The sequence below is a fragment of the Leptosomus discolor genome, chromosome 2 (assembly GCF_034619465.1).
Source record: "Leptosomus discolor isolate bLepDis1 chromosome 2, bLepDis1.hap2, whole genome shotgun sequence".
In the NCBI taxonomy this organism is placed as follows: domain Eukaryota; kingdom Metazoa; phylum Chordata; class Aves; order Leptosomiformes; family Leptosomidae; genus Leptosomus; species Leptosomus discolor.
Window position 1 is genome coordinate 123,866,451 of NC_141392.1, and position 25,680 is coordinate 123,892,130.

Here is a 25,680-nt window from a genome sequence, read left to right on the forward strand (position 1 = left end):
GGGGAGCCCAGAACTGGACACAGTACTCCAGGTGTGGCCTCACAAGCACTGAGTAGAGGGGAAGGATCTCCTCCCTCGACCTGCTGCCAATACCTGGTCTAAGGCAGCCCAGGATACCATTCACCTTCTTTGCCACAAAGGCATGTAACTGGCTCATGTTCAACCTGGCATCCACCAGGATGCTCAGGTCTTTTTTCTGCAAAGCTTCTTTCCAGCCAGGTGGCCCCCAGTCAGTTTTTAATCTACTTCACTGTCTGCTCATCCATCCATCCATCCATCCATCCATCGACAGTTTGTCTAGGAGGATCTTACGGGAGACAGTGTCAAAAGCCTTACTGAAGTCAAGGCAGACAACATCTATTGCCCTCCTCTCATCTACCAAGCCAGTAGAAGGTTATCAGCTTGGTCAAGCATGCCTTCCCCTTGGTGAAGCCATGCTGACTACTGCTGCTGACTTTCTTGTCCTTCATGTGCCTGGAAACAGTTCCCACAATTAGCTGCTTCACCACCATCCCAGGGATAAAGGTGAGGCTGACCAGCCTGTAGTTCTGGGGGTCTTCCTTCTTGCCTTTTTTTGAAGACAGCAGTGGCATTTGCTTTCCTCCAGTGCTCGGGCACTTCTCCCAGTGACATTGGAATAGGCTGCCCAGGGAGGTGGTTGAGTCACCACCCCTTAATGTGTTTAGAGGCCACTTAGATGTGGTGCTTGGAGACATGGTTTAGGGGTGTACTTGGTAGAGTAGGGTTGATGGTTGGACTCGATGATCTCAAAGGTCTTTTCCAACCTGAATGATTCTAGGATTCTACGATCATTCAGATCATTGACAGTGGCCTTGAAGTGACATCTTATCATTCCTTCAGCACTCATGGGTGCATCCCGTGCTTAAATATTTCCTGACCTGATCCTTTTCCAAGGTACAACTTCCTTGCTCCAGCCTTTCCCCCTGGTCTCAGGGACCTGGGATTCCTGAAGGCTGGTCTTGCTAGTAAAGACCGAGGTGAAGGCAGCATTCAGTACCTCAGCCTCTTCCATGTTCTGTGTAACCAGCTCCCCCATCTTGCTGAGCAACGGGCCCACCTTTTCTCTAGTCCTCCTTTTGTCACCTATGTACCTACAGAAGCCCTTCTTGTTGTCTTTGACATCCGCGGCCACATTCAATTCCAGTTGGGCTTTGGCTTTCCTGACCTCATCCCTGCATGCTCGGATGATGTCTCTGTATTCCTCCCTATCCATGTCCTTGCTTTCACCCTCTGTATGCTTCTTCTGTGTTTGAGTTTTGCCAGGAACATCTTGTTTATCCACCCTGGCTGGCTGGCATTTTTGCCCAACTTCCTGCTCATTGGGACGGACTGCTCTTGGGCTTGGAGGAGGTGATCCTTGAGATCATCAGTGAGCTTTCTTGGGCCCCATTCCTCCCCAGGCCTTATCCCATGGGACTCTACCAAGCAGACAGAGGTCTTTGAAGAGGCCAAAGTCTGCTCTCCTGAAGTCCAGGGTTGTGAGCTTGCTTTTTACCCTCCTCCCTCCCCTCAGGATCCTGAACTCCACCATCTCGTGGTCACTGAAGCCGAGGCTGTCTTTAACCTTCACATCCCCAATGAGCCCTTGTTGGTGAGTATGATGACCAGCAAAGCACCTCTCCTTGTTAGCTCCTCTATCACTTGGAGGAGGAAGTTATCAGGAACCTCCTGGATTGCTTATGCCTTGATACGTTGTCCCTCCAGCGGATATCGGGGTGGCCGAAGTCCCCATGAGGACAGTGCCTGCAGAGAGACTGCTCCTATCTGCCTGCAGAAGACCTCATGCACTTGTTCTTCCTCGTTAGGCAGCCTATAGCAGACGCTCACTACAATGTCACCCATACTGGTCTTCTCTTTAATCCTTACCCATAAGCTTTCATCACCCAGGCGCAGCTCCATGCACTCCAGCTGTTCCCTCATACAAAGGGCAGCTCGCCCTTCTCATCTCGACTTGTCCCTCCTAAAGAGCCTGTGTCCCTCCACCGCAATGTTCGAGCCATGGGAGCCCTCCCACCACATCCTCCTGATCCCAGCAAGACCAGAGCCCTTCAGCTGCACACAGGTCTCGAACTCATCTCACTGCCTGCGTCAGCCTACGTGCACTTCAGAGAGACACCCCCAGCACACTCGTTTCCCAGAAAGGGTTTTGGGGGGTTCTCCATAACGGCACCTTTTCTAGGCACGTCCTTGCTTACATGGAAACACTGGAGGTGACCCCACTGAACCCCGGTTTTGTTGATTTTGTGCTCTCTTCCTGTTATATCCTCCAGGCCCTCTCTGCTCATCAGCCTTGTCCATCACTCTGTGACGGGGCTGCTGGTAACTCTCTCCCCTGCCATCACTCATTTAAACCCTCTTTACCAGGAGGATCACATACACACCCCGTCCCCCAGGATATACACTCAGTGTGAATTTCAGTCCTCAAAAAAAAAAAAAATCTCCTCTTTTTCCTTCCGTTACCACCACACTAATAATTTTAATTATTATTTCTTAATCTGCAGACCAAGGCTTCCACACTGTTGTGTTTTTACCCACCAGAGGGCGAGATGTCTTCATCTGTGGCCGCAGGGAGGCCTCCCGTGCCACGAAAGCAGAGCCTTCTGCGCTAGCTCGCCAGACAGGCTTAGGAAAAAATGCTCCCATTCAAGCAGGCGTGCAGCCAGCTCTGCAAAGAGACGCATTTCTGAGCGAGGGATGTGCTTTGCTAACGTCTCACCCTCTCTGCAAATGACAGGGACTTCACTAGATGAGTTAGGCCAAAGTTTTAAGTTTCCATGAAGTAAAAACCGGAGAGAAATGGGAGAAAATACCAAACCAGAAAACCAGGGGTGTTAACTTTTTAAACTAGAAACAAAAATAGAGACTTGTGGTCCGCTGAGAAGAAAATTGCTTGGCGATACAGTTTTAGGGAACACATTTACTACATGCCCTTTAATATTACACAGACATCCTTGGCACGTGGAAAGCCAGAGATGGTTATTAGCAAAAGAGAGAGCTGGCCTATCCAAAGCACACAAAGCTAAATGCAGAAAGTAAAAGAGCTTCCAAGTCAGAGGAGCGAGGCATTTTTTTCGTGTGTCACCAGCCACAGAGGAGAGAATGTGAAAGAAGGTAACGGTTTTCACTTCAAGCACCAGCTACTGCAGCAGTGAATTGCCTCCGAAGAGGTTCTCTTACCCAATGGCCGTTTTTTTTCTGGTCTTATCCTTGCAGCCCTCTGATAACACGGGCCAAGAGGCAGAGCATTAGCAAACAGCTCTAAGTGAGATGTTTCCTTCTTTGTTCTGTGAAGCAGCTGTTGAAGACGGCCTCACTGACTAGGTCAGGGGAAGAATACTTGCCGATGTTGCCTGGTGCTCCTGTTGACTTCAGAGAGAGCAGTGGACCCTTAGCAGCCCTGGGAAAAAAAAAAAACAAAACAACAAAACAACAACTGAACATGCCCAAAGTTCAAGGCATTAAGCCACCCGCTGTGTCTTAAATTCTGCAACTGCTCCCAGTGATGGCTTATCCTTTGTGCTGTAGTTCTTTGCTTTGTTCTTCCTCTCGCTGTGAAGTGACGAGCACTAAGCTCATGCCTTAGCAGCACCCCTTCTAACACACCTGTATCAAATATTTGGCCCTCGGGAGCCAATAGATGGGGTGGAAAAAAGAAAAAAAAAAAAATCCAAGCTTGTGTTGCTTCATCAAGTGGTCAGTTGGACCAACGGTGGATGACGAAGCCGTGTAGATGGCGGTGTGGGAGAGCAGTCCGACCTCTGTGTCCCTGAGGACTTCACGAGCTGTGTGGATACGCCAGTGGCAGATTTCAGCCTCCTGCCAACAAGCCTGGGCTTCCGAGTGCTTTTTAAGAGAGCCGTTAGAAGTAGTCCTTGGATCCCTCGGACCACAGGGCGCGTGGAAACACCATCCACTCTCCTTGCGTGAGGGGTCACCCGTTGGACTTTTTTATTGACGTGTATTACAGTAGCGTACACACACATGATAGCACAGTGTTTCCTCTGAAATACATCAGCTTTAAACAGATAAGAGATAGAAAACCGTGATAAAAGACTTCCTTTTCCCTTTCATGAATAGCAAGTAGGGATGTAGGAGGCTAAAGAGGCTTGTCTTAACCTTGGCAAGCTGGGCTTGCCTGCGCAGAAGGTCAAAGATGATGCTGAATCCAGATGTTCTGAGTTCCACTTCAATTCCTTATGCCCCATTTCTCCACTATCCTGCTTTATGGTCACTATTCCTAAGAAAGTACCAGCTTCTGCTAATGGTTTTCCGTAATCTGCCTGTTTTCATTCCCATCTCCATTAAAACACCCAGGACAAATAAAGTGGGATCACAGTCTTCTGATCCCGTCCCTGCTCACATCCAGAGCCTAAGATCCTCCTTTGAGACCCTGGATAAATCCCTTGGCCTTAGTTCCCCACACTCCTGGCCCATTGCAAGCCGTGCACTGGGGCTCTCTGCCACACAGCCTTGTGAAAAAGCTGCTGTCTCTCTCCTAGAAGATGACCCCATGGCCCACAGGGGCAAAGTTGCCTTCTCTGAGGAAGGCCCTGGCTAAGTTCAGGAAACCTGCGAAACGGTGCTTGGCTACCAGAGCAGGAGAAATCAGAGCGAGCACTTCAGTCCCAGCCCCTGCACCCGAGTCAGCAGTCGCATTAGCAGCTTGCTGTCTTTCAGATCCGGCTTTTTCAGCCCTGCTTGGCCTTCAATCTATTATTTTCCTTTCTAAGCTCATCAGGATCATTCTTTTATCTCCCACCGGCTGCCTTTCTTCTCTCTCCCACACCATGCTTAGACAGACAGTCTGGCTGCATTTCTCTTTGCTTGACTTCTGCTTACAAAACTCTTCAGATCCTGCTGCCTGCCCTTGAATCGCAGCCTCGCCTGTCTTGTGTACCGTTGATAAAGAGACCAAGGGAAAGACACACAAAACCCTCTTTTCTCTGTGCTGATTGACTTGGCTTTCTTTTATCTCTTAACGTTTCAGAGTGACTTTTGCACGACTGCCTTTTCCTAGATGCCCCCCCCTGCTGCTGCTTTTTTTTTTTTTTGCTGCTTTCTTCAGGAAGAGATAAAAGTTGTGTTTAAAAGAGAGGAACTATGTCAGCGGTACGTGTTACAAAACCCGCATTCTCACAGCCAACATACATACTACATGCATAATAAGCCAGCACAATCACTTCAGTGAAAATGTTTCGAGCGCTCCAGGTATGGACCCGGCTCTCCACGGCTACTCCCTCTTCCTGGGCACGGCACAGGGCAGGGACAACTCCCAGAAGGCAACCCGGCTGCCGCCACCCCTTTTGGAAGCCAAGAGGTATTGAACGGCGCGGACGCCGTCCAGCTGTGCCGAGAGGGCGAGGGCCTGGCGGAGGCAACGCTGAGTTTACGCTGAAAGGTCCCGCCTGGCTGCGAGGGGGGAGGAGGAACATGGCGGCGGCCGATGTTGGAGTGGGCCGCATTTCTTAAATCCGTAAGAAAACGGGATTAACGCTGCCCAGAGCTCCCGGGACTCCTATTTTCCACCCTGCGGGGACGAGGGCGCCCCGGCTCCCGCTCCCCAGCGCGCCAGGAGCGGCCCGGCCCCCCCCCCGGTCCCCGCCCCGCGGGTCGCATAGGCCCCATCAGCCCCGCTCCCGCCTTCCCGTTGCCACGGCAACCCCTCCCTGGCGCTCACCGCGCAGGCGCGGAATGCTACCCCGCCGCTCCGTACGCATGCGCTTTCCCCGACGAGCCTGCGCACTGGGCGAGCCCGCGGTTGCCGTGGAGACGGCGTCGCCGGAGCCCGGGGAGGGAGCCCCTCCGCCGCCATGAGCTCGGAGCCGGGGCCGGGCCTGCCTTTCCTCCCGGGCTGCGCCTTCAGGGACCCCATGGTGAGCGCAGCCGCCCGGTGTACCCCGCCTCCCTGGGACCCCCCCCGCCCCCCCTTCCTCCGGGACACCCCCAAAGTCGGTCTGGCCTGGCCTAGCAGGGCCGCCCCTGAGAACCTCCCTGAGAACCGGGCCTCTGCACCCCCTCACCTGCTCCAGGGGCTCGTCAGTGACCTGCACCCTGTCCGACTCCCCGGGTGGACCTGGTACCCCCTTGAAGATACCCCCTGGGAACCTGGTACTCCTTCTAACTTCCTTCCTCTAATGCCCCAGGAGACCTGATACCCCTAAACTCACCTAATATTCCCCCAGGGGACATGTTACTCCCTCAACCCACACCGAGGGAACCTCCTATTCCCTCAGACCACCCTCTAATTCCCCCAAGAGGCCTGGTACCTCCTGAATTGACTTGATGTCCATGACACGACTTGGTGTCCTGTGAACCCATGTCCTGGGAACCTGGTACCCCTCAAACTCACCAGACACCCTTCAAGGGACCTGATACCCTGTGAAGTGACCCCCCAAGGGACCTGGTGCCCTGTAAACTCATTTGATGCTCCCCAGCAGGCCTAATACCCACTGAACTCTCCCCCAGGGGACTTGGTGTTTCCCAAAGCCAACCAGTATCTGTTGAACTCACTTCCGGGGGACCTGAACTCTCTGAACCCACCTGGTATCCCCTGACCCCACCCACAGCACACCTGGTACTCCCAAAGTTCTCCCAATGGACCTCTCCCAGAGGACCAGGTATCCCTGAGCCCACCCTCCAGGGGACTTGGTACTCTTAATCGTGTCCCCAAGCATTGCATCTTGCTCCCATCTGATGATAACCCTGAAATTGCCCTGATAGCTTTGGAGAGGTAGGTTCTCCCAGCCTCATCTGAGACCCCAGAAGTTTTCTCTATAACTGCAAAACTACTATCTGGAAACTTATCCCATGAGATCCAGTACCCCTGAACTCATCTGATATTTCCCCTGCCAGTTCACGTGATACCCCCACAGGAGGAGTATCCCCAAAACTCATTTTACAGCCTTGAAACTTGATTCCCCCAGGAAAACTACTGTTTCTCTGAACCATCTCAGTTTTCCCAAAGGGATATGTTCTGCACCTGCTACTCATTCTGATACTGCCCTGAACCAGGACCCTTAAACTCACCTGGTAGCCCCTCAACTGTGCTGATATACCCAGGAGAACTAACGCTGTCCAAGCCTCAAGCAGTCCTCCACTAGGAATTAATCCCCCAAACCATCCCAGTACTGTTGTGTCCTGCACCCACCCTTAGAGGGACAGGTACACCCTGAAGTCACCAATCTCCTGGGCAATAAATACCATCCTGATACCCCCTCCTCCAAAGCTCTGATACTTCCACAAATGCTCTCCTGGTATTGCCTGGAGAACTGAATCCTTGATAGTCCGTAGGGAACTAATGGTCTGGAACCTGAGAACCTGGTAGTCTTGAGGGAACTGGTAACCTCCACAGAACTGGTGCCACCACAGCCTCCAGGATCATCCCAAGGAAGTGAAACCCTCTCACAGTGGCTCCCAGATTCCTTGGAAGGATTAGGCTCATCCTCATCCTCTGCACTTGAATTGATACCTAAATGAGGAAGCAACCTCTCCTTTTCCCCATTCCCAATAGCCCACTAAGGATCTGATAACTCCAAATCCTCCCTGTAGTAGGGAAGCGCTACCACAGATGAGAACTGATACTCCATGAGTTCCTTCCAGCACTGGATCAGAGCAGCTGATAGCTCTGCCCTTCTTTCTCCCTGGGGAGCTAATATCTTGCGTCTTGACACCGTTGCTCAACTTCAACTCAATGCTACTAACGTCAGTTTGAGAAACCAATACCCTGACTGCTTCCCTCAGAAGCAATGCTCCCAGACTTTGATAGGGAATAGGTAGACCAGGGCATGCCACACATTTGTCTGGAGCTTAATATCCTTAAGAACAGGCTCCTCCATTTCCATAAGGCTCAGTATTCTGAGTGTGGCCCCTTCATCCCCCCTGTTCCCTCCCAATACATCCAAGTTGTCTGGTCATCAGGAGAACAGGGTCCCAGTATGCTCCAGTATTCCAGGATAAGGAACCTCGTGCACTTGCATGTGAACATTTCTCATGGGCCATTCTGCACTGACAAAAAGAGACGTACCTTGGGACAGTGCTCCTTGTCCGTGATATCCCCATTGAAAACAGACACCTCCGGAACAAGCACTTCCATATCTTCCTGGTACCTCACCTAGATTGTCCTTTACAGAATTAGCAATCCAGTCCACCTTTTGGTGAGTCTTCTCAAGTGATGGTGAGCCCCGCTGCAGGTGAGCCCACTCTACTCTTCCCACGTCACTCACAGAGCCTCTTCACTTCCCGGGACACAGACCTTGTGCTTATTTGATCTTCCAATGGAAATGCTAATTCTCCCAAAGGAGGAAAGCTTCCCTTCCATCTCCTGCCACCACAATCCTCCTGATATTTCTAGAGAACACTACAGTATTTCCTAGGTATCCTTGTGATAGAAGTTTCTATGACTCTTGATTGCCCCTCAGATGGAGTGGGGAGGAACTTCTAAAGGATCTTAACAACACTGAAGGGATCTAGTTCTCCCTTAGGAAGATATTGTCCCGTGCTTCTTAGACCCGTCGTGGTATTGTCACTAACACCTGTTTCATAGATATGCTCTTGACAAGGACTGTGTCAGGATGGGCTTTGGTAAAGCCAGTCCAGATCATTCTGGATGTTTTTGTGGGAATCCATTTTTCTCTGTTTTCCTAAATAGGACTCTCTCTTTTCTTTACTCTGCTTATGTGTAGATTAGGGCTACCCAAGGATAAATTGTCACTCTACCAGTCTCAGTGGTGCCTTCCAGCACAAACAGTCAAACTGTTTCCTAAGTCAGTGACAAATGGGTTCTTCAACAGCACGTGGAGTCATTTACTCATAATGAATACTCCGAATCACGTAATAATAAAGGTTATCTTAGAATTACTCTCATCTTAATTATGTTATTTCCTCAATGTCACAGAATCACAGAATGGTTTGGGTCAGAGGGGACCTTAAAGACCATCCAGTTCCAAACCCCTGCCATGGGCAGGGACACCTTCCGCCAGACCAGGTTGCTCCAGGCCCCATCCAACCTGGCCTTGAGCACTGCCAGGGAGGGGGCAGCCACAGCTTCTCTGGGCAACCTGGGCCAGTGCCTCACCACCCTCACAGGGAAGAACTTCTTCCTAATATCTGATCTAAATCTCCCCTCTTTCAGTTCAAAACCATTACCCTTGCCCCATCACCACCCTCCCTGACCAAGAGTCCCTCCCCACCTCCCCTGCAGCCCCCTTTCAGCCCTGCCAGGCTGCTCTAAGGTCTTCCCAGAGCCTTCTCCTCTCCAGGCTGAACACCCCCACCTCTCCCAGCCTGTCCTCACAGGGAGCTGCTCCAGCCCCCTCAGCATCTTCGTGGCCTCCTCTAGACCCACTCGAGCAGGTCCGTGTCTGTCTTGTGCTGGTGCCCCCAGAGCTGGACGCAGCCCTGCAGGGGGGGTCTCCCCGGAGCCGAGCAGAGGGGCAGAATCCCCTCCCTCGACCTGCTGGCCACACTGCTTTGGATGCAGCCCAGGATGCGACTGGCTTTCTGGGCTGTGGGCGCATGTTTCTGGCTCATATTCAGGTTTTCATCCACCAGCACACCCAGGTCCTTCTCTGCAGGGCTGCTCTCAATCCACTTATTGCCCAGCCTGTATAATTTATAACGTCTTGGAAATCTGCAATGCAAATTTCTGCCCCTAGCAAAATATTATTTCCCCTATCAGTATAATCTTTCCTGCTTTAGCCATGTGAACGCTTCTACTAACTTCAGCAGCACTGTGTGTATGTAAGAAACACCCACAGGACTTAGCAGAGCAGATCGTTATTTTAGAGTAACTTGAAGTATTGAACTATTGGTAATGTTTTAAGGAGATCTGGGCTCCAGAAATAGCTTTGCAGCGTTCCTCAGGATGAGCCCTAGTGAGTGCTATCGACTCACTTTGCCCCAGTTTTCCAGTCTGTAAAATGGGCATTGCAATACTTGTTTTCCAAGTGAATGCTGAGAAGTGCTGAAGAAAACCTCTGTGTTCCAATAAGATAGTATTGTTATAGCTCAGTGCCCATGTGACAGGGGAACAGAGGCGCTGGGAGGAGGAACGGCATTTGTATGAAGCGTTATAGACTTGGCAAAAGGAAGGACTTAACGCTGTGGAATTTCTTCAGATATGGCCTGGCAGCAGCTGAGATTAGGCCTTTACATTCTGGGTTTTCCATTTTAGATTTACATTAGTCACCTGATATTGTGGGATGTTGTCTGGCATCCATGCTCACCTGGGAGAGCCTATCAACACTGGGAGTCTTATGGATTTATGGGGTGTTTTTTTTAGGCAACGTTGGGCCCTTAAAAGCCTGTGCACCTCTGACAAACACTGATATTGCCCAGTTTAAAGACAAACTTCCTGGCTTTCCTTTAATATTTTTCCCACAGCTTTCCTTTGGTATTTATTTAACAGAAGGAAGTAGCAGTGCTGTGGCAGGGCTAATGTTTATAAGCCGTTCTGTTAACACGTCTTCAGTAGACTCTCTTGTTTTCACCTGAACCTGTTTTCCTTACTGCTCTCCCCACAGCATTGCAAGATCCGTAGTACCAGTTCAAAGAGAAAAAAGGCAATTATGTGAAATTCAAGTGGGGCCTTGAAGGTATAAATAAGATTAGAGGCTTAACCATGAGGAGTAAGGGAGGGGGTGGAGGAGAAGTGGTTCACATGCCTGAGGTTGGACTGGTTGCAAATCTGGGTCTGGAAAAGGAGCTGAAGCTTGTTCCTTCAGCGCTAGAAATGCATACAATTCTGTTTTACTTGGCAAAAATCAAGGTAAAGTCAGGGATTTTATTATCAGGGACTCCCAATTTCTCCTGCTTTCTCTGGAGCATTAAGTACTGACAGCCTGGTGGGACCAGCCAGGCATGCATTATTTCAAATGCCTCCAGGATTGCAGGTAAGGCACCAGGCGTGGTGGGCTGTACAGCAAGTAGGCTGGTGTCACTCAAGTCTGATCCTGATCTTCAGTAGTGAAGAACAGGACTGGGCTGACAGGGATCAGGTCCCGTCCACAGCTCTGACATTTTCTTATTGTGTGTCCTTAAGCTAAGCAGGGACCTTCCTGTGCCATCTGGATAATTATTGAGCTTGAAGAATCACAGAATCACAGAATACAGGGGTTGGAAGGGACCTCTGGAGATCATCTAGTCCAACCCTTCTGCTAAAGCAAGGTCACCTACAGCAGGTCGCACAGGATCACGTCCAGGCGGGTTTTCAATATCTCCAGAGAAGGCAACACCACCAGCTTTCTGGGCAGCCTGTTCCAGCTGCAGTAGCTGGTGTAAGGCAGGTAGCACAGACAGGTGAAAGGCTCCCAGAAGCTCAAAACCGAGATTAAACCCACAAAGCACAAAATAACAGGTGAATCCTATAGGCAACATTACAGAGTGCTCACAAAGATAGAATTCTTCTCGTCGTGTCAGGCTTCTCATTAATCTGCTATAGGGTCTTACGCTGTGGTGGTTGTTATTTAAGGGGTGACCCTTGCATGGACTGTGGAGAGAAGTGGGGAAACGGCTGATGTGCTTTGGTGCGTTTCCTAACTGCAGCTCTGTGAGCATGACACACCTTGGTTCAGCCCGGCGAAGAAAATCCTGTGACTATCATCCCCAGGAGAGGGTTAACAGAATAAACAGCGACCGAAAACACATAGGGTGCCCAGGATGTCGTACCCAAGGGAGCACTGTGAGGCAATAACAGAGTGAGGTCCCATGGTGCCCTGTACTGCTGTAACACAGAGTAGGGAACAAAGAGTTTGTGAGAGAGGTACTAGGGCAGATAATGTGCTGCCGCCCCATTCTAGGCACTGAGAATGGTGGGAATAGAGAAATTAATTTCAGGTTGTGGAGAGCCTGTGCCAGTGCTAGGATTTGAGTTCACTTTGTTCTTCCAGCCACTTCTTATTGTGTTTTTTTCAGCCTCCTGGATCTAAGTGTAAAAATCTGATTGTAAATAACTGCTGCTGCGGGTTATAATAAAATGCTGGGCGCGGGGAGGGAGGGGCATTCTGGGTGTTACACTCCGTGGCTGTTTTTCTGTGCTTTCAGTAGCCAAATCTACAAAGTGCACGCAGTATTTTAACAGCTGGATTTCCTTCCACAGAAAACATCTTTTCATCGGTCCCAGACACTGGGCTACAAAAACGGATTTGCCTTCTCTCGGCTGCCAACAGTGGGGATCGGCGGGGAGCGCCTATATGTGAATCAGCTTTCTCAAGCTGAATTAGATGATTTATCCAACAAGAGACCCACGCTGACCTATGGGCAAGCCAAGCGGGCTCCACCTTCAGGCTTCATTCCAGCCCACGTGGCTTTTGACAAAAAGGTATAAAGAAGCTTATTCCAGGAATACCGCCGGCCAAGTTCGGAGACACAAACAGTCAGCTCCAGGGTTCATGGGACAGCGTACAGCGGTTTTCAGATGCCATAGCCCTTAGTCAGAGACAGCTGAACCCCAGACTGAAAGAGGCTTTCTTTGCTTGGGAGGAGGATTATAGTATGTAAACGATGTAAGACATTCCCCACAAGTTACGCTACAGCAGCAGGCGTTGGAAGAGAAGTTTGATTAACTCTGAAAAGCTTCAGTTTATAACCATTGCCTTGTAAACCACAGCCTGGCCTTCTGTGTTTCCAAAACTGTACTGAGGGCGTAACTGAGCTGAAACTGTCTGCAACGGGGACCCTGTTAGACTGTTTTAACTGTGGTCTGTCTATTTACGCTTGTGTTTGTCACCGCAGCGTGCTACCGCCTGTAGTGCTCCGTCAGTACTTCCTGCGCTACCCCTTGGTGATCGATTCGGAGCAGGAGGTGGCTCTGTGTCTGCTTGGAGCGGTCCCGAGCTGACCCTTGGTTTTCAACCTGCCGGGGGCACAGAGGGCGGCCGCGGCCAGGGACAGAGCGGTGGCTGCAGGGCGTGCGAGGCTCAGCGGACCCCAGGCAGGCCTGGAAAGGCAGCCTGCAGCCAGCCCTCAGCCCATCTGTGAGGCAGGCTGGGGGAGCAGATGTGCCGTGTTAATTACTGAGGCTGTTCCTTCAGAGCAATGTAGATGTTTAATCTGTCAGACACTTCCCTGCCTCTTCATTCAAGCCAGAGTACCAGCGGGGGCCTCAGTGCTGCTGGGGGAAGTCACGGTCCCTTTCGAAGCACTTTTGCTGGCTGGCAGGAACTTGCTGGCTTTAATCATCCCTTAATTAGCCAAGGCCTCTGGGCTGGTGTAGGCTGGGTGTGCAAGGCCTGATTGGCCACCTACATCCTCTTAGGGGCATTGGATGATCTTGGAGGGAATATTCCTCATACTTCTGCTGAGCACAGGAATTGTGATTAACTGGCTGATTTGTCTCCTTGTTTCTCCAGCACGGATTAGCTTTCGCTGTCAGTGCCGAATAGATGGGTCAGATGACCCATGCAGATTTTTTAAATCCACAGCTGTGGTTGAACTCTTTACTAAAATCTCCTGATAGCTTCCCTAAATCAGGGTCTTCAAAGCTGGCAATAGTAAAGAAAGTCATGTATGTCGGTAAACTGAATTCCTGGCCGTTACCAAGCACCTGGCAGAAGGTGAAACAGCGGGTGATCAAGGAGGAGCAGGGGAAAGGCTGTGTTTTTTTACACCCATCTCATGCGTGCCAAATTTGTAAAAGGCAGGTCTTGATCAAAGCCCCCACGATGCCTCTGCCATCGGTCACAGATTAGGCTACAGATGGTTTTGATGATGTTACAGATTACAATCCAGTAACTTCGCACTGCCAAAGCAAATGACAAATAAATTACTGGTCTTGATGGATTAATTGTGGTGTTCGGATTGTTTCTTTCTCCCTCCCTTTTGTCTGTTGCCCCTTTGGCAGATTTTGAAGTTTGATGCCTATTTCCAGGAAGATGTTCCTCTCTCCGCAGAAGAGCGTTACCGCGTCCGCCAAGTGGGTGTCTATTACTACCTGGAAGATGACAGCATGTCCGTCATAGAGCCGGTGGTGCCGAACTCCGGTCTTCCTCAAGGCAAACTCATCAGACGCCACCGGGTGCCCAAGAACGACCGTGGGGATCATTACCACTGGAAAGATCTGAATCGGGGCGTGAACATCACCATGTATGGCAGGACGTACCGCCTAGTTGACTGTGACCCATTCACGCAGGTGTGTTGCTTGCACAGAGAACACTGACACAAAGGACCCTGGGGGTTACAGGTGGACAGACCTGTTCGAGCCCCGTAGCCTGCACCTGTAGCTCTCACAATATGGTTGCGTGCAATCTTTCGTTTTGCTTTTTGCGAAGACTTCTTTCTTCAGATCAAGGGGGCGTCCAAGGTTTGATATTTGGTGAGGGCACGTTAATTGCTCGGTATTGTTGCCCCAGGGCTGCTGTGAGTCCATCCTTTGTCCTCAGGGCTTCTCTTTGCAATACAAATTCTAAGTTCATTTATTTCTGTGCATACAACAGTTCAACTGCTTAAAGGCCAGATGAAACACTGTGAATACATGAGAGGGAAATTACTGATCCTAACTTTTTTCTGGTTTAGTACTCCTCTGTTAAGAACAGGGGAAGGGAATGCAGTCAGTAACTCTGCACCCATCTACAGCCAAGCCAGAAGAGCGGTCATGATCCGTGGGTTGAGAATCTTGCTATGAACTGACCTTTCTAAGAGAGCTTACTCATTGCCTGCTTTTCTATTTCTGGCTATTTCTGTACCAGTAAATGAGATAATAACAATCCAATGACAAGTAATAACAAATACCAGTATACTGTTATCCTGTTAGATCATCCCCTGTATAATCTCAGCCCTGGTCAACTACTATTCTTCCCAGGAGCAGTCCAGGAGTTAGAATGCTCCAGGGCCGTTCCCAATTGGTGAGTGACATGCAGCCAAACTATCCTGAAGGCTGAGAGAGTTTAGATGCAGGCTGTCCCTTGCCAGTTAGCCTCAGTGCCCAGAAAGGTTCCCAAGCACGTATAAAATATTGGTGTCTATGTGGCTGTTGAGAACACGTGAGGCCAGCTCTGCTGGAACTGGATGACAAAGTCAGTTCACATCAGATGAAGAGCTGGTTCTCATGTAAATGTTGGTTGGTTGATGGAAAGCACGAGATGAGCTACGTGGGTCAACACCTCAGTGCCGCTAGTCTATCATTAACTGGCATCCTCCAGACCAGAAAACAGTGAGTCTGAAAGTGTGAACCTGCTTTGTGGGTCTTCAGGGTGACGACATGTGGCTCTTGGAGATGATTGCATGGGTGCTTCCTGGGCTGAACGTTTTTATGGGCTACTTCCCAAGGCCAAAAAGGGAAGAAGTCCAGAGGTTGTTTTGGGTGACTGATGTGAGTACACAAGGAATACCCTAGGATTTGTTGATGCATCCAAGGTGGGCAAAAAATTCCTTTATAAACAAGTGGATTGCCCTCTTTCTGTAGGAAAAGTACTCCTCCTGAAAGATGGAATGAAGCTGCCACTCTGGCACCTATCCTCATGGCCTGAAGGGCCTTGGTGGGGCCTAGTGTGGGTAACACTGACTTCGACTGTCTGACACATTGGGGAGCCCTAGATCTCTTTCAAATTCAGACTGACTACACCCGCGGTTATGCACTAATTTAATCTTTTTCGTCTACATAAAAGAGACCAACTGACAGTTACCCTCCATTTAAAGCCCTAAGGTCAAGCAAAACTGCTCAAGTAAAATCTGAGTTAGGATACTGAGGACAGGACTGCCCTGAGCAATTAAAAGGCAAGCAAAGCTAAGAAGCAGCTTCATCAGAAACACTTTGGTCACCTTCTGTTGTATTTGCTATTGCAGTAGAACTCCTACTTCTTCAGCCTGGTGGTCTGTGAGGAATGAACTTGCAGTGTTCTGGCAACACTCATCTCAGTCTGTCTGTAACCTCTAGTTACATCTTACCTTCAGAACTCACGGCAGCATTAATACCTCAGATGACCTTCCTAGGTGTTCCTGGAGAGCCAAGGAATTGAACTGAACCCTCCAGAGAAAATGGTTTTTGATCCTTACACAGAACTGCGTCGGGTGCCTGTGCGCAAGTACGTCACACCGTCGGATTTCGACCAACTCAAACAGTTTCTGACTTACGACAAGCAGGTAAGGGAGCTGGTGGTGATTACCCACGTTACAGACTGTCTGTGTTATTGAAACCTGAGTCTTGCAAGTGTCTGCAACCTCACTCATTCTAAAAAATCTCAGTTTGCCCAACAGACTCCAGATTTGCTCCTTTCTTGGCTTTAGTGAGAGACAAACTCTTTTATGTTTTTGCTGGGCTTTGTGCCTTGTGAACAGCTTTATGCTCTAGATCCTCCATTTATCACTTTCTGTTGGGATGAGGTAAGCCACCTGCCTTGGGAAGTCAGCAGATAGGGCCAGGTGCAGTTCTAATACAAATGGGCGTGCTGCCTCCTCTGTTCCCCCAAAACTTGGATGCGAGGTGCCAGAGTGGACAATTTCAGACCAACGCAAATGCCACTTGCTCTGACTGAATTCTCCCTCTGCATACAGTTGACTAACACTCTCCTCCCTGCTCCTCTGGATCTTCTTTTGATCAAGCAACCATGTAAGACTACATCTCTACTAGAAAATAAAACAGGGCCAGGACACAACTTGAGTTCTGCATATTGCCCCTGGCCAGCTATCAATCAGACAGTTCCTGGCCATCAGCTAGGTGTTAGCACAGGCCAGGATCATACCCAGTTGCCATTTTGGATATGGTCACCTTGTTTTGAGGGGAGCAGAGAGTTTTGCTGTGTGGGTGCAAGCTGGGCTGTGACTGCCATTTACTGCCAGTTTAGCCTCAGTGACTCAGGTCTGTGCGGGGCCAACTTTGCCTGCAACAGCTCTTAGGCTGCCTGTTTAGGAGCTGTACCTTGGGGAACTCTTGTGCATCGTAGGAGGAGGAGTTTGATTTCTGCGGCATTAAAAGATGGTATTTCCACTAGGCAGAAATAAGATGGGGTCTGCAGGGCGTGCAGCCTCCTCAGAACTGCTAAGTGCATTCCTTTCCGCCATCCTCAGCATGGGAGTAGTAGAATTGGCCATGAAACTTCTAAGAGGTTTAAGAGTCAACACAAGATTCTGTCTCGCTGTATGAAGTTTCATTATAAAAATCACTTCTTTTAAGACTGCTTCCCTTACTCATTTCTGGGCAATTATTTTTCGGTGCTTTTTAATCACTTTTTCCCCCCATTTTTCCTCATGGTTCCTGAACTAAATTTCTTGTCTTAGCATAAAATGTTCTCTCTCAGTTGCGTCTGTCAAGGTAAGCCAGGCCTGTCCAGCTCTGAAGGCCCCTGCTGCCCTTCCCACTGCTGCTTCAACATCCCATTCATCCCAGTGCCCACAGTACAAGGGCTTGGTCCTTCTCTACCTGGCAGAGATGTCTCCAATCACCCAACCCATTTCCACCCACTTCGTTTGGACAAAGCGTTAGTAATTCTAATCCACGTTTGTTTTCTTTGCCTCTTTTTTCTCCACCCTAGGTCCTTCGCTTCTATGCCATGTGGGACGACACCAACAGCATGTTTGGTGAGAATCGGCCTTACATCATCCATTACTACTTGGCAGATGACACCGTGGAGGTTCGGGAAGTCTACAAGCAAAACGATGGTAGAGACCCGTTCCCAATACTGATAAAACGCCAACGCTTGCCCAAAACCTTTGTGGACAAGAAAAGTAAGTTTAGATTGGCCAGTCCATCTGCCTGAAGTACCTTGGTGGGTAGACACGTATGTGACGGCTGCGACAGAGGTGCACCGAGTCTGGAGAATTTGTACTGAGAACACTCCAAGTGTCATTGGGTTTTGGCCAAAGAGAAGTTCTTTAAATGATCGCTAAATTCTTTATCTTTTAGGAAACAGTGGCAGGACAGCAGTACCAACGGCTCCCTGGAGCTATTTATACAGCTTGCTTTTGTATCCCTTTTCACTAGGAACATCTACCTGATTGATTTATTTTTCCTTTTGCTCCCTTGTCCTTAGAGAGCTTCCCAAGCTGTGTGCTGGAGATCTCTGGTCAGGAGGTACTTGAGTGGTACACAGCTAAAGATTTTGCTGTTGGCAAATCTACCACCCTCCTTGGACGCACCTTCTTCATCTATGATTGTGATGAGTTCACACGGAACTTCTATCGTGACAAATTTGGCATCACAGGCTTCCAGCCAGTGGAAATAGAGAAGAAACCACCTGAGAAAGTTCCACAGGTACTGCAAACAATTTCTCAAAGGAAGGGAGGGAAGGAAGCAATCTGTACAAGCTCTTATTGTAAAGTATAGGTTCAGGTTAGTAAGAACCTGTAGTTAACAAGTTCAGCTTAAAGAAAAGAGCAAGTAACTTGAAAAAGACAAGGCAAGAATGGTCATGATCAATATAAAAATGGAAGTCCTCTGAAACTGTTGGTTTCTAATCCTGTAAAGGACAAAGCACTTGCTAATAGTGATGAAAAGCACTCTGGTTATGTCTATACCAGAAAATTAAACAGTGTCAGGGTTTGGTTTTGGCTGGAAAGCCAACTGGCAGAGCCTGGCTGCGCTCATACTACTAAACTCTCCCTCACCCTCCAACACAGGGTTGCCAAGTCCACACTGCCTACTAGGGATGGTCACAGCCCTTGTCACCTCCCAAACTGAGCCTAGGAATGGCTTGGAGTGCTAGCTGGCCTAGACCACCAACGTAGTGGGGATTAGGTTAACAGTGTAACCATATAGATGACTGAATTCCTGTGCACAAGAAGGTTTAGTTATTAGTATAGCTGTAGTCTCTTTATTCAGAGAAATTACCTGGCTTTCTGGCTTTCAGATTCTCTTAATTCTCTTTAAATATTTCTATAATTAAGGGGTTCAACAGATAGCCGGGCTAGTAGCATCTCTGCTGGGCAGGATGTCACAGCTGTTGATAGAAGATTTCTTTCCAAACAGATGTTTCCTGATAAGCTGTCTTGTGTACATTGTCTTGTTCTTAATTTCAGCTCTTTATGCTTGATATCTCCTCTGCATGCAGGTAATTCCTCCCTATAATGGTTTTGGCATCCTCGAAGACTCTCTTCAGAACTGCTTTTCTCTGTTTCCAAAGCCCCCCAGGAAAGATGTAATTAAGATGCTAGAGAATGACCGCAAGGTGCTGCGATACCAGGTGGCCCTGGTAAGTGTTTCCCTTGACGGTATAGCGCCAGCTGATGTGGTGGAGTCAGAAGGATGAGAGGAACAGCCTGCTCAGACCAGGCTGTTAGCAAATTCTCCCTCTGTGCTGGTGGGAAGAGTTCCCTAAGCCAACACAAGCGCCCCTCGGGGGATGCTGTTGGGTTATTGTGTACTTGCTGTGACAATGAGTAGCATGCAAAGATAGAAAAAAAAACCAAAACAAAACAACCAAGGCCAGAAAGTATAAAACATGCTGCAAAACCACAGCCATTTATGGAAAAACTCCCGCTGACGTCGGCACGTGACAGATGGCCCGAACTGAAACAGCATCGCGACCGGGCGCTGTGCCTCTGCCCGCCTTCGGCCGCTGCCTCAAGCGTGAGCTTGCTGCCTCCCCGCTGCAGGCTCCCAGCACCTGGGCCTCCTCCAGGCCAGCCCCGGCCGCAGCAGCCAGCCTGAGGCTGCCGGGTGCCAGCGCAGGAGCTGGGGGAGCCCACAGGGACGGCGCTTCCCACCCACGACAAAGGCGTTTGGGCCCCGGCCTTTGTGCCAGCTTCACCGTTGGTTTATGCAAGGGGCCTCTGGCGCGTCCAGTGGCATTTCGTGTGCCGCCTGGTGCCTGCCCTCTCCAAACAGAAAGGGCCGGTTGCTTTTCCCTGTGGTGCAGGAGTTCCTAAAGGTCACAGCTGACGAGTCCAGACCCGCTGACTTTTAAACTAAGCAAGTAAACTGGTGTGTCGGGGGGAGCGCCTTCCTGTGACTAAGAGCTGGAAGCAGCTCAAACCTCTCTCAGGCACTCGTTATAATGAAAAATAGAATTTTAAATGTGAATTTTACAGCCAGTTGCTGTGATGAAACGTTCTGTAAAGGGTATTCCTTTCTCTTGGATTACTCAGCCTGCGGAAGCACTTGGTCACTGCAGCCCAGATTCTGCTTCTGTTAGCCTGGGTAGAGCAAGGAACCTCTGAAATTCAGATACTTGATGCTGTCTAGGGCTTTGTTACACTATGTCAGCATATCTGTAGCTTTTGGCCTACATCGAGCGCTTTGTCCAGTCAGCTATAACAAAGCAAAGCTATGAACTCTGGGTGCCTACGAGTGGGTTACTAGATACTCCTAAGCACCCCAGGAAAGAAGAACCTGGTTCAAATGTTCTTTTCCAAAGCCGCTACCTTTCCTCTAGGAATCACCAAACCCTGAGGACAGAAAGCGTCGTTTCATCCTCTCTTATTTCCTCTCCAATGACATGATCAGCATCTATGAACCCCCAGTCCGTAACTCTGGCATCATTGGAGGCAAATACTTAGGAAAAACCAGAGTGGCCAAACCAGGCTCTACTACGGAGAATGCCACGTACTATGAACCCTCTGACTTCACCATCGGTTCCACAATTGAAGGTAAGATACAGCCTGGACCGAAAATGCTCCCCGAGCACTGGTTTTCAGTGCCTGCTCTGATATGTCATTTTTTTGCATGGACAGAGCATATGCCTTCCTTCACTCGAAAGATCTGTTCCTTCTGGCTCTCACCCGTCACCTTTGAGTTTCCAGATCACCAGCTGGTGTACGCTGATACAACTCTTGTTACTGTCAGTGTTTGGACCTTTCACATAATTAGGAAAAGAGCTATGTTCTCCATAGTATGTGTTCAGTTTACATCTTGGGACCTGCCAGGATTCACAGGGTTAAAGCTATGCCACATGATTTCCAGTAGCAAATGCCTGTCCTGTAAGGAAAATCTATCCTGTAAGGAAAATAAAAGGAATACTGAAACATTAGAGACACACCAGCGCTAATGGGGGAGTTGTTGTAGGTCCAAGCACGGGGCCTTTGCTCTCAGCAGCTGCTTTTCTTGCAGCAAAACTCCCTTTGAGTCAGGGAAACCATTCCCACTTCAAGGACTGAAACAAAGAGCAGAGCTCGCTCAAACCTGAGCCCAGCCACAAGAGAGAAACCGTGCTCTCTCCTGGATGATGAAGTGACTTACCCATGCTGAAAGGCAAGTAACACTGCTTCCTTTAATGCCTCTTCCCCAGTGTTTGGCCACAGGTTTGTTGTCACTGATGCTGATGAATATGTGCTTAATTACATGGAGAGCAATGCAGAAAGTTTCCCGGCGGCAACCCTGCAGTCCCTGAGGGATCATTTTCGCCCACGGCAGGTGGTAAAGGAGACTGCCAACAGGTAGGCCTCAAAGGGTGGTGCTAAATAAGACTCAGTTGACAGCTAAGGGCATTTCCAGCCGCCTCCATGGGCTCCAGCCTGCTGTCTAATGGCTGCTCAGCTGATTATTCAGCTCCAAGAGCCTGTGTCTGGACACATACAGGGGGGGTCGAGTGTGTACAATAGAATGTCGTGGCTGCTGCCGACCCAAAACCCTTGTGGGACAGCTCTGGCCCAGCAGCAGAGATACTTTCAGCGGAATGAACACAATCTTTTCCCAAAAGACAGGAGTTCACTGTAACAGAAGCTGCTAACAGTATCTGCATGAGCTCCTAGATGGTTGCAGGCTCAGCAGAGAGTTGGTGGAGGCTTTTTTTTTTTTTTTCATTTGCTCAGGCTGTGCTTATCAGCCCATCAAAACCATAGACCACATCCTCTTTTTTAGCTGCCTGGACCCATTTTGGGTGACCCAGAAACAATGCTATTACCTCACAACGCACTTTGGAGTCAGTATCCTGGTAGTTCAGGGACTCTGGTTGCGATTAGAGTTGCGTATAGTTCCTGGGACTGTATGGAGCAGACAAGGAAGCACTCCTTGTCCCAGAGCACTTGCAGACAAAAGGTGCATGGGGGAAATGTCCTGCAAAGGGAAAATAGTTTACCTAATGCTCTATCTACTGAGCTTTATCTCCAAGTCCAAGCTGAAATGAGCTTGCCATAAACCCCAAGCACCCCAGAAGCCCGCTGTGTATTCAGAAACACAGTCTGGCCAGCCCTGGTGGGCAGCCAGCACGCAAGGGTCACAGTAAGGCTGCCAGAAGTAGCTTTTACATGAAGTCCCGTTCTTCCTTTCTTCTACAGTGACATCCCCACGCTTGGGACCAGCAAGCAGGAACTGGATGAATTAATTGTGCAGGTTCAGGAGGAGCTGGAGCTCCACAAGCACTTGACCAACAAGAACATTCGGGAGGCGTTTCTTCAGTGCGACGAGGATGGCTCTGGCATCCTGGACAAAGCAAAAGTTTTAGCACTTTGCCACAGCTTGGGTGTGCCGACCAACGCCGTTCTTCTGAACCAGGTCAGGAGGAAGGGGTGCCGTGCACGTTGAATCCCCCTCCTATAGCTCTTCCGAAAGAGCTCTTCTACAAACCAACCCTAGCCTGGCAAGACCAACAGCTACTCTACCCTACAAAGGGGAGCAGCTTCAAGACAAGGGCAAGAGTCCCAATTCAGAAAGGCCTCTGAGCTGTTGGACTGAGCCAGCTTCAAGGAGGAGATAATAATCGCTGCCCATTAAGTAAAAGGAAGAAACGTTGCGCAGGTTGCCCCTCAAATGAGCAGCCTAGGGTTTGGCTGCACTGCTGTACGAAGCCTGGAAATGCCTGCTGGCTCAGGTCTCAGAGATGAGCAGAAGAGGTTGTATATCACGACAGAGATCAGGCATAGGCTACTGCAGAGCTCCCGAGCATCTGTGATGACCGAAGCGTACCTGGGCTTGAGTAGAGATGACACTGAGGTGCTTAGGGAATGAGCCTTAGGAAAGCTTAGACGCATTCTGGATTTAATTTGAGAATCGAATTGAAGATTTGAGAACTAAGTATTGCACCAAAAAAAAACCAAACCCCAAACCCTAAAAGAAATCAGAATTAATTGGTTAACACAACTCAAACACAGGTTTGCTGGGCACTATGAGCAACGGCACATGGAGATCACAGTCTGCATAGCAGAAAATGTGAGGGAAACTGAAGAGAAAAAAGCATGCAGTGGGGATGGAGGATCCTTTCAGGAGTATGGCTGGCAAGGATGCTTGCTTAGCATAATGCGATACGCAGTAGATTAGTGGCCAATAGAGGCAGACTCAGAGTTTACAGAAATCTAGCAACCAGAGGGAGTTATTTCCCTTGCTAAAAAAAACCCCAATTTCAAAACTGGCCAATCGTGAGAATCACGGCTGTGGTTAGAAAGGTGCATAGACAGAGTATTTATGTCTCTGAATTTGCACTGACTAAAGGCCTTTGACCAGCACCCAGGGCTTTGCTGTACTAGAGTTCATCGAAGACCGCTCTGCCCTGAGGAATTTACAATGTCGTGACAGTTCCTCCTGCTTCCACTCCGACAAGGGGAGGTGAACCTGCGACGAGGCTAAACTCCCTCGTTTGAACCCCCACCTAGGACCTGTACACTAAAAGCATCCCTCTTCCCTCTTGAAATCTTAAGAGCGTGCCCAGAGCCCTTGGAAGTGTGGCGGTGCTATAAATTAAACATATGGCAGAGAGTTAACTACTGTCTGGATTGGAGAGGAGCGCAGTTGTCAGTCACGCAAGAGCAACCCCAGTAAATCTGTCTCCAGGCGACAAGGGGAAGAAGAATCCTTTCAAGGAACTGTGATATTAGACCTTTTCCATCTCCCTGGGTGTCAGAAGGAGATTAGTTATGCAATTAAGGAAACAAAAGCCCTCTTTCTTCCTCTTGGGCGCACAGAGGCTATAGCTTCGTAACACAATGCAGGGTCAGGCACGGATACCAGAACCGGCTCGTTAGTAGGGCTGTCGCTGAGCTCAATTATCTGTGTCTCCGCTCGATGCCATGTGCACACACCAAAGTGACACCAGTGAACAGTAACTGTTCAGATATGCTGCCCCCCGCCCCACTTTTGGCAGGGATTTCTATGGGGTTTCTGAAAGATTTGCTGTAGCCTGTGTCAGTCTGTGGCCACACTTGATTTTTTTTATGGATCGATTGTCACTGTGGTGATACTCAGAAAGCCGTCAGGATTAAGCCCAAACACTTCAACTATTCTCCTTGCATAAATTAGCGTCATCTATAAGCATTCAAGGTTACCTATTGACTCAGGACTACCAAGGTGGTAGCTCTTCCACACAGGGGAATAAGATCTGCTCTGTCACACAAGGAGCACCTCTTGTGTTCCCCAGGGGTCAGTACTGGGTCCAGTCTCATTCAACATACTCATCAACGACCTGGATGAGGGGACAGAGCGCACCCTCAGCAAGTTTGCTGACAATCCTAAACTGGGAGGAGTGGATGACACACCAGAAGGCTGTGCTGCCGTTCAGTGAGACCTGGTCAGGCTGGAGAGCTGGGTGGGGAGGAACCTGATGAGGTTCGACAAGGGCCTGCACTTGGTGAGGAACAACCCCACACACCAGTACAGGTTGGGGGCCAACCTGCTGGAAAGCAGCTCTGCGGAGAAGGGACTGGGAGTTGTGGTGGAGAGAAAGTTAACCATGAGCCAGCAATGGGCCCTGGTGGCCAAGAAGGCCAATGGCATCCTGGGGTGCATTCAGAAGAGCGTGGCCAGTAGGTCAAGGGAGGTTCTCCTCCCTCTCTACTCCGCCCTGGTGAGGCCACATCTGGAGTGCTGTGTCCAGTTCTGAGCTCCCCAGTTCAAGAGGGACAGGGAACTACTGGAGAGAGTCCAGTGGAGGGCTACGAAGATGATGAGGGGACTGGAACATCTCTCCTACAAAGAAAGGCTGAGAGACCTGGGGCTGTTTAAGCCTGGAGAAGGCTGAGAGGGGATCTTACCAATGCTTCTAAATATCTAAAGGGCGGGTGTCAAGAGGATGGGGCCAGGCTCTTCTCAGTGGTGCCCAGCAACAGGATAAGGGGCAACGGGCACAACCTGGAGCACAGGAAGTTCCACCTCAACATGAGGAAAAACTTCCTTACTCTGAGGGTGACAGAGCACTGGGACAGGCTGCCCAGGGAGGCTGTGGAGTCTCCTTCCCTGGAGATACTCAAAACCCGCCTGGGTGCAGCCCTGTGTGACCTGCTGTGGGTGAAGCTGCTTTAGCAGGGCGTTGGACTAGATGAACTCCAGAGGTCTGTTCCAACACCTACCATTCTGTGATTCTGTGTGATTCTCTGGGCGCTTTTCCCTAAAAAAAACCCAAATTTGCACCTTCTTCCACCTCATTATGTCATTTGTTGTTTTTTTCTCCCCCAGCTGATTGACCTGTGTTCTTGTGGAGAAGACAAGATCAACTACCATGACTTCCTTAGAGCCTTCCCCTCGTGATCTTCCTCCAGAATCTGAAGAACAAGACCAGCAATAAAATTCTTAGCTGAGCTGACTTTAAGACATTGTACTTCAAAAAGGATACTCTAGGCTTCACCTTTGCTTCACTCGCTTTCCCCCTTCCCTTCTCACTAGAGCCAACTAATTTCACCCTCACTTTTAAGTTTTTCTCCTGCCTAACCTCTCCCTGCCCTTTTAGCTACCACCAAGCTCAACCTTGCAGCTGCTGAATATTGAAATGAAACTCCCATGAGAACTTCAGGGAGCCAAAGCCAGGTTCTCCTGTTGATCTCTCAACTCTTTAATGCAGTGCAGCAAGGTTTGGTAGAACTAAAGCTCTC

At 49.5% G+C, this 25,680-nt stretch overlaps 1 protein-coding gene across 1 annotated transcript; it reads left to right on the forward strand.

Annotated features, from left to right (window-relative positions):
- The first annotated feature begins 5,831 nt into the window (after window positions 1–5,831).
- EFHC1 (EF-hand domain containing 1) lies at window positions 5,832–25,339 on the forward strand. Its single transcript, XM_086461677.1, has 11 exons — window positions 5,832–5,894; window positions 12,116–12,337; window positions 13,859–14,146; window positions 15,946–16,095; window positions 17,484–17,676; window positions 17,982–18,202; window positions 18,999–19,139; window positions 20,322–20,535; window positions 21,174–21,321; window positions 22,162–22,378; window positions 25,268–25,339. The coding sequence occupies exons 1-11, from the start codon at window positions 5,832–5,834 to the stop codon at window positions 25,337–25,339; spliced, it is 1,929 nt and encodes a 642-aa protein (XP_086317803.1).
- The last annotated feature ends 341 nt before the right edge of the window (window positions 25,340–25,680 follow it).

What these genes read in the sequence shown, in the direction of transcription:
- EFHC1 (XM_086461677.1), top strand. Translation starts at nt 5,832, where the DNA reads ATGAGCTCGGAGCCGGGGCCGGGCCTGCCTTTCCTCCCGGGCTGCGCC. An exon ending in TTCTGACTTACGACAAGCAG is followed by an intron (nt 16,096 to 17,483) that starts GTAAGGGAGCTG and finishes TCTCCACCCTAG; the next exon opens with GTCCTTCGCTTCTATGCCAT. An exon ending in CATCGGTTCCACAATTGAAG is followed by an intron (nt 20,536 to 21,173) that starts GTAAGATACAGC and finishes CCTCTTCCCCAG; the next exon opens with TGTTTGGCCACAGGTTTGTT.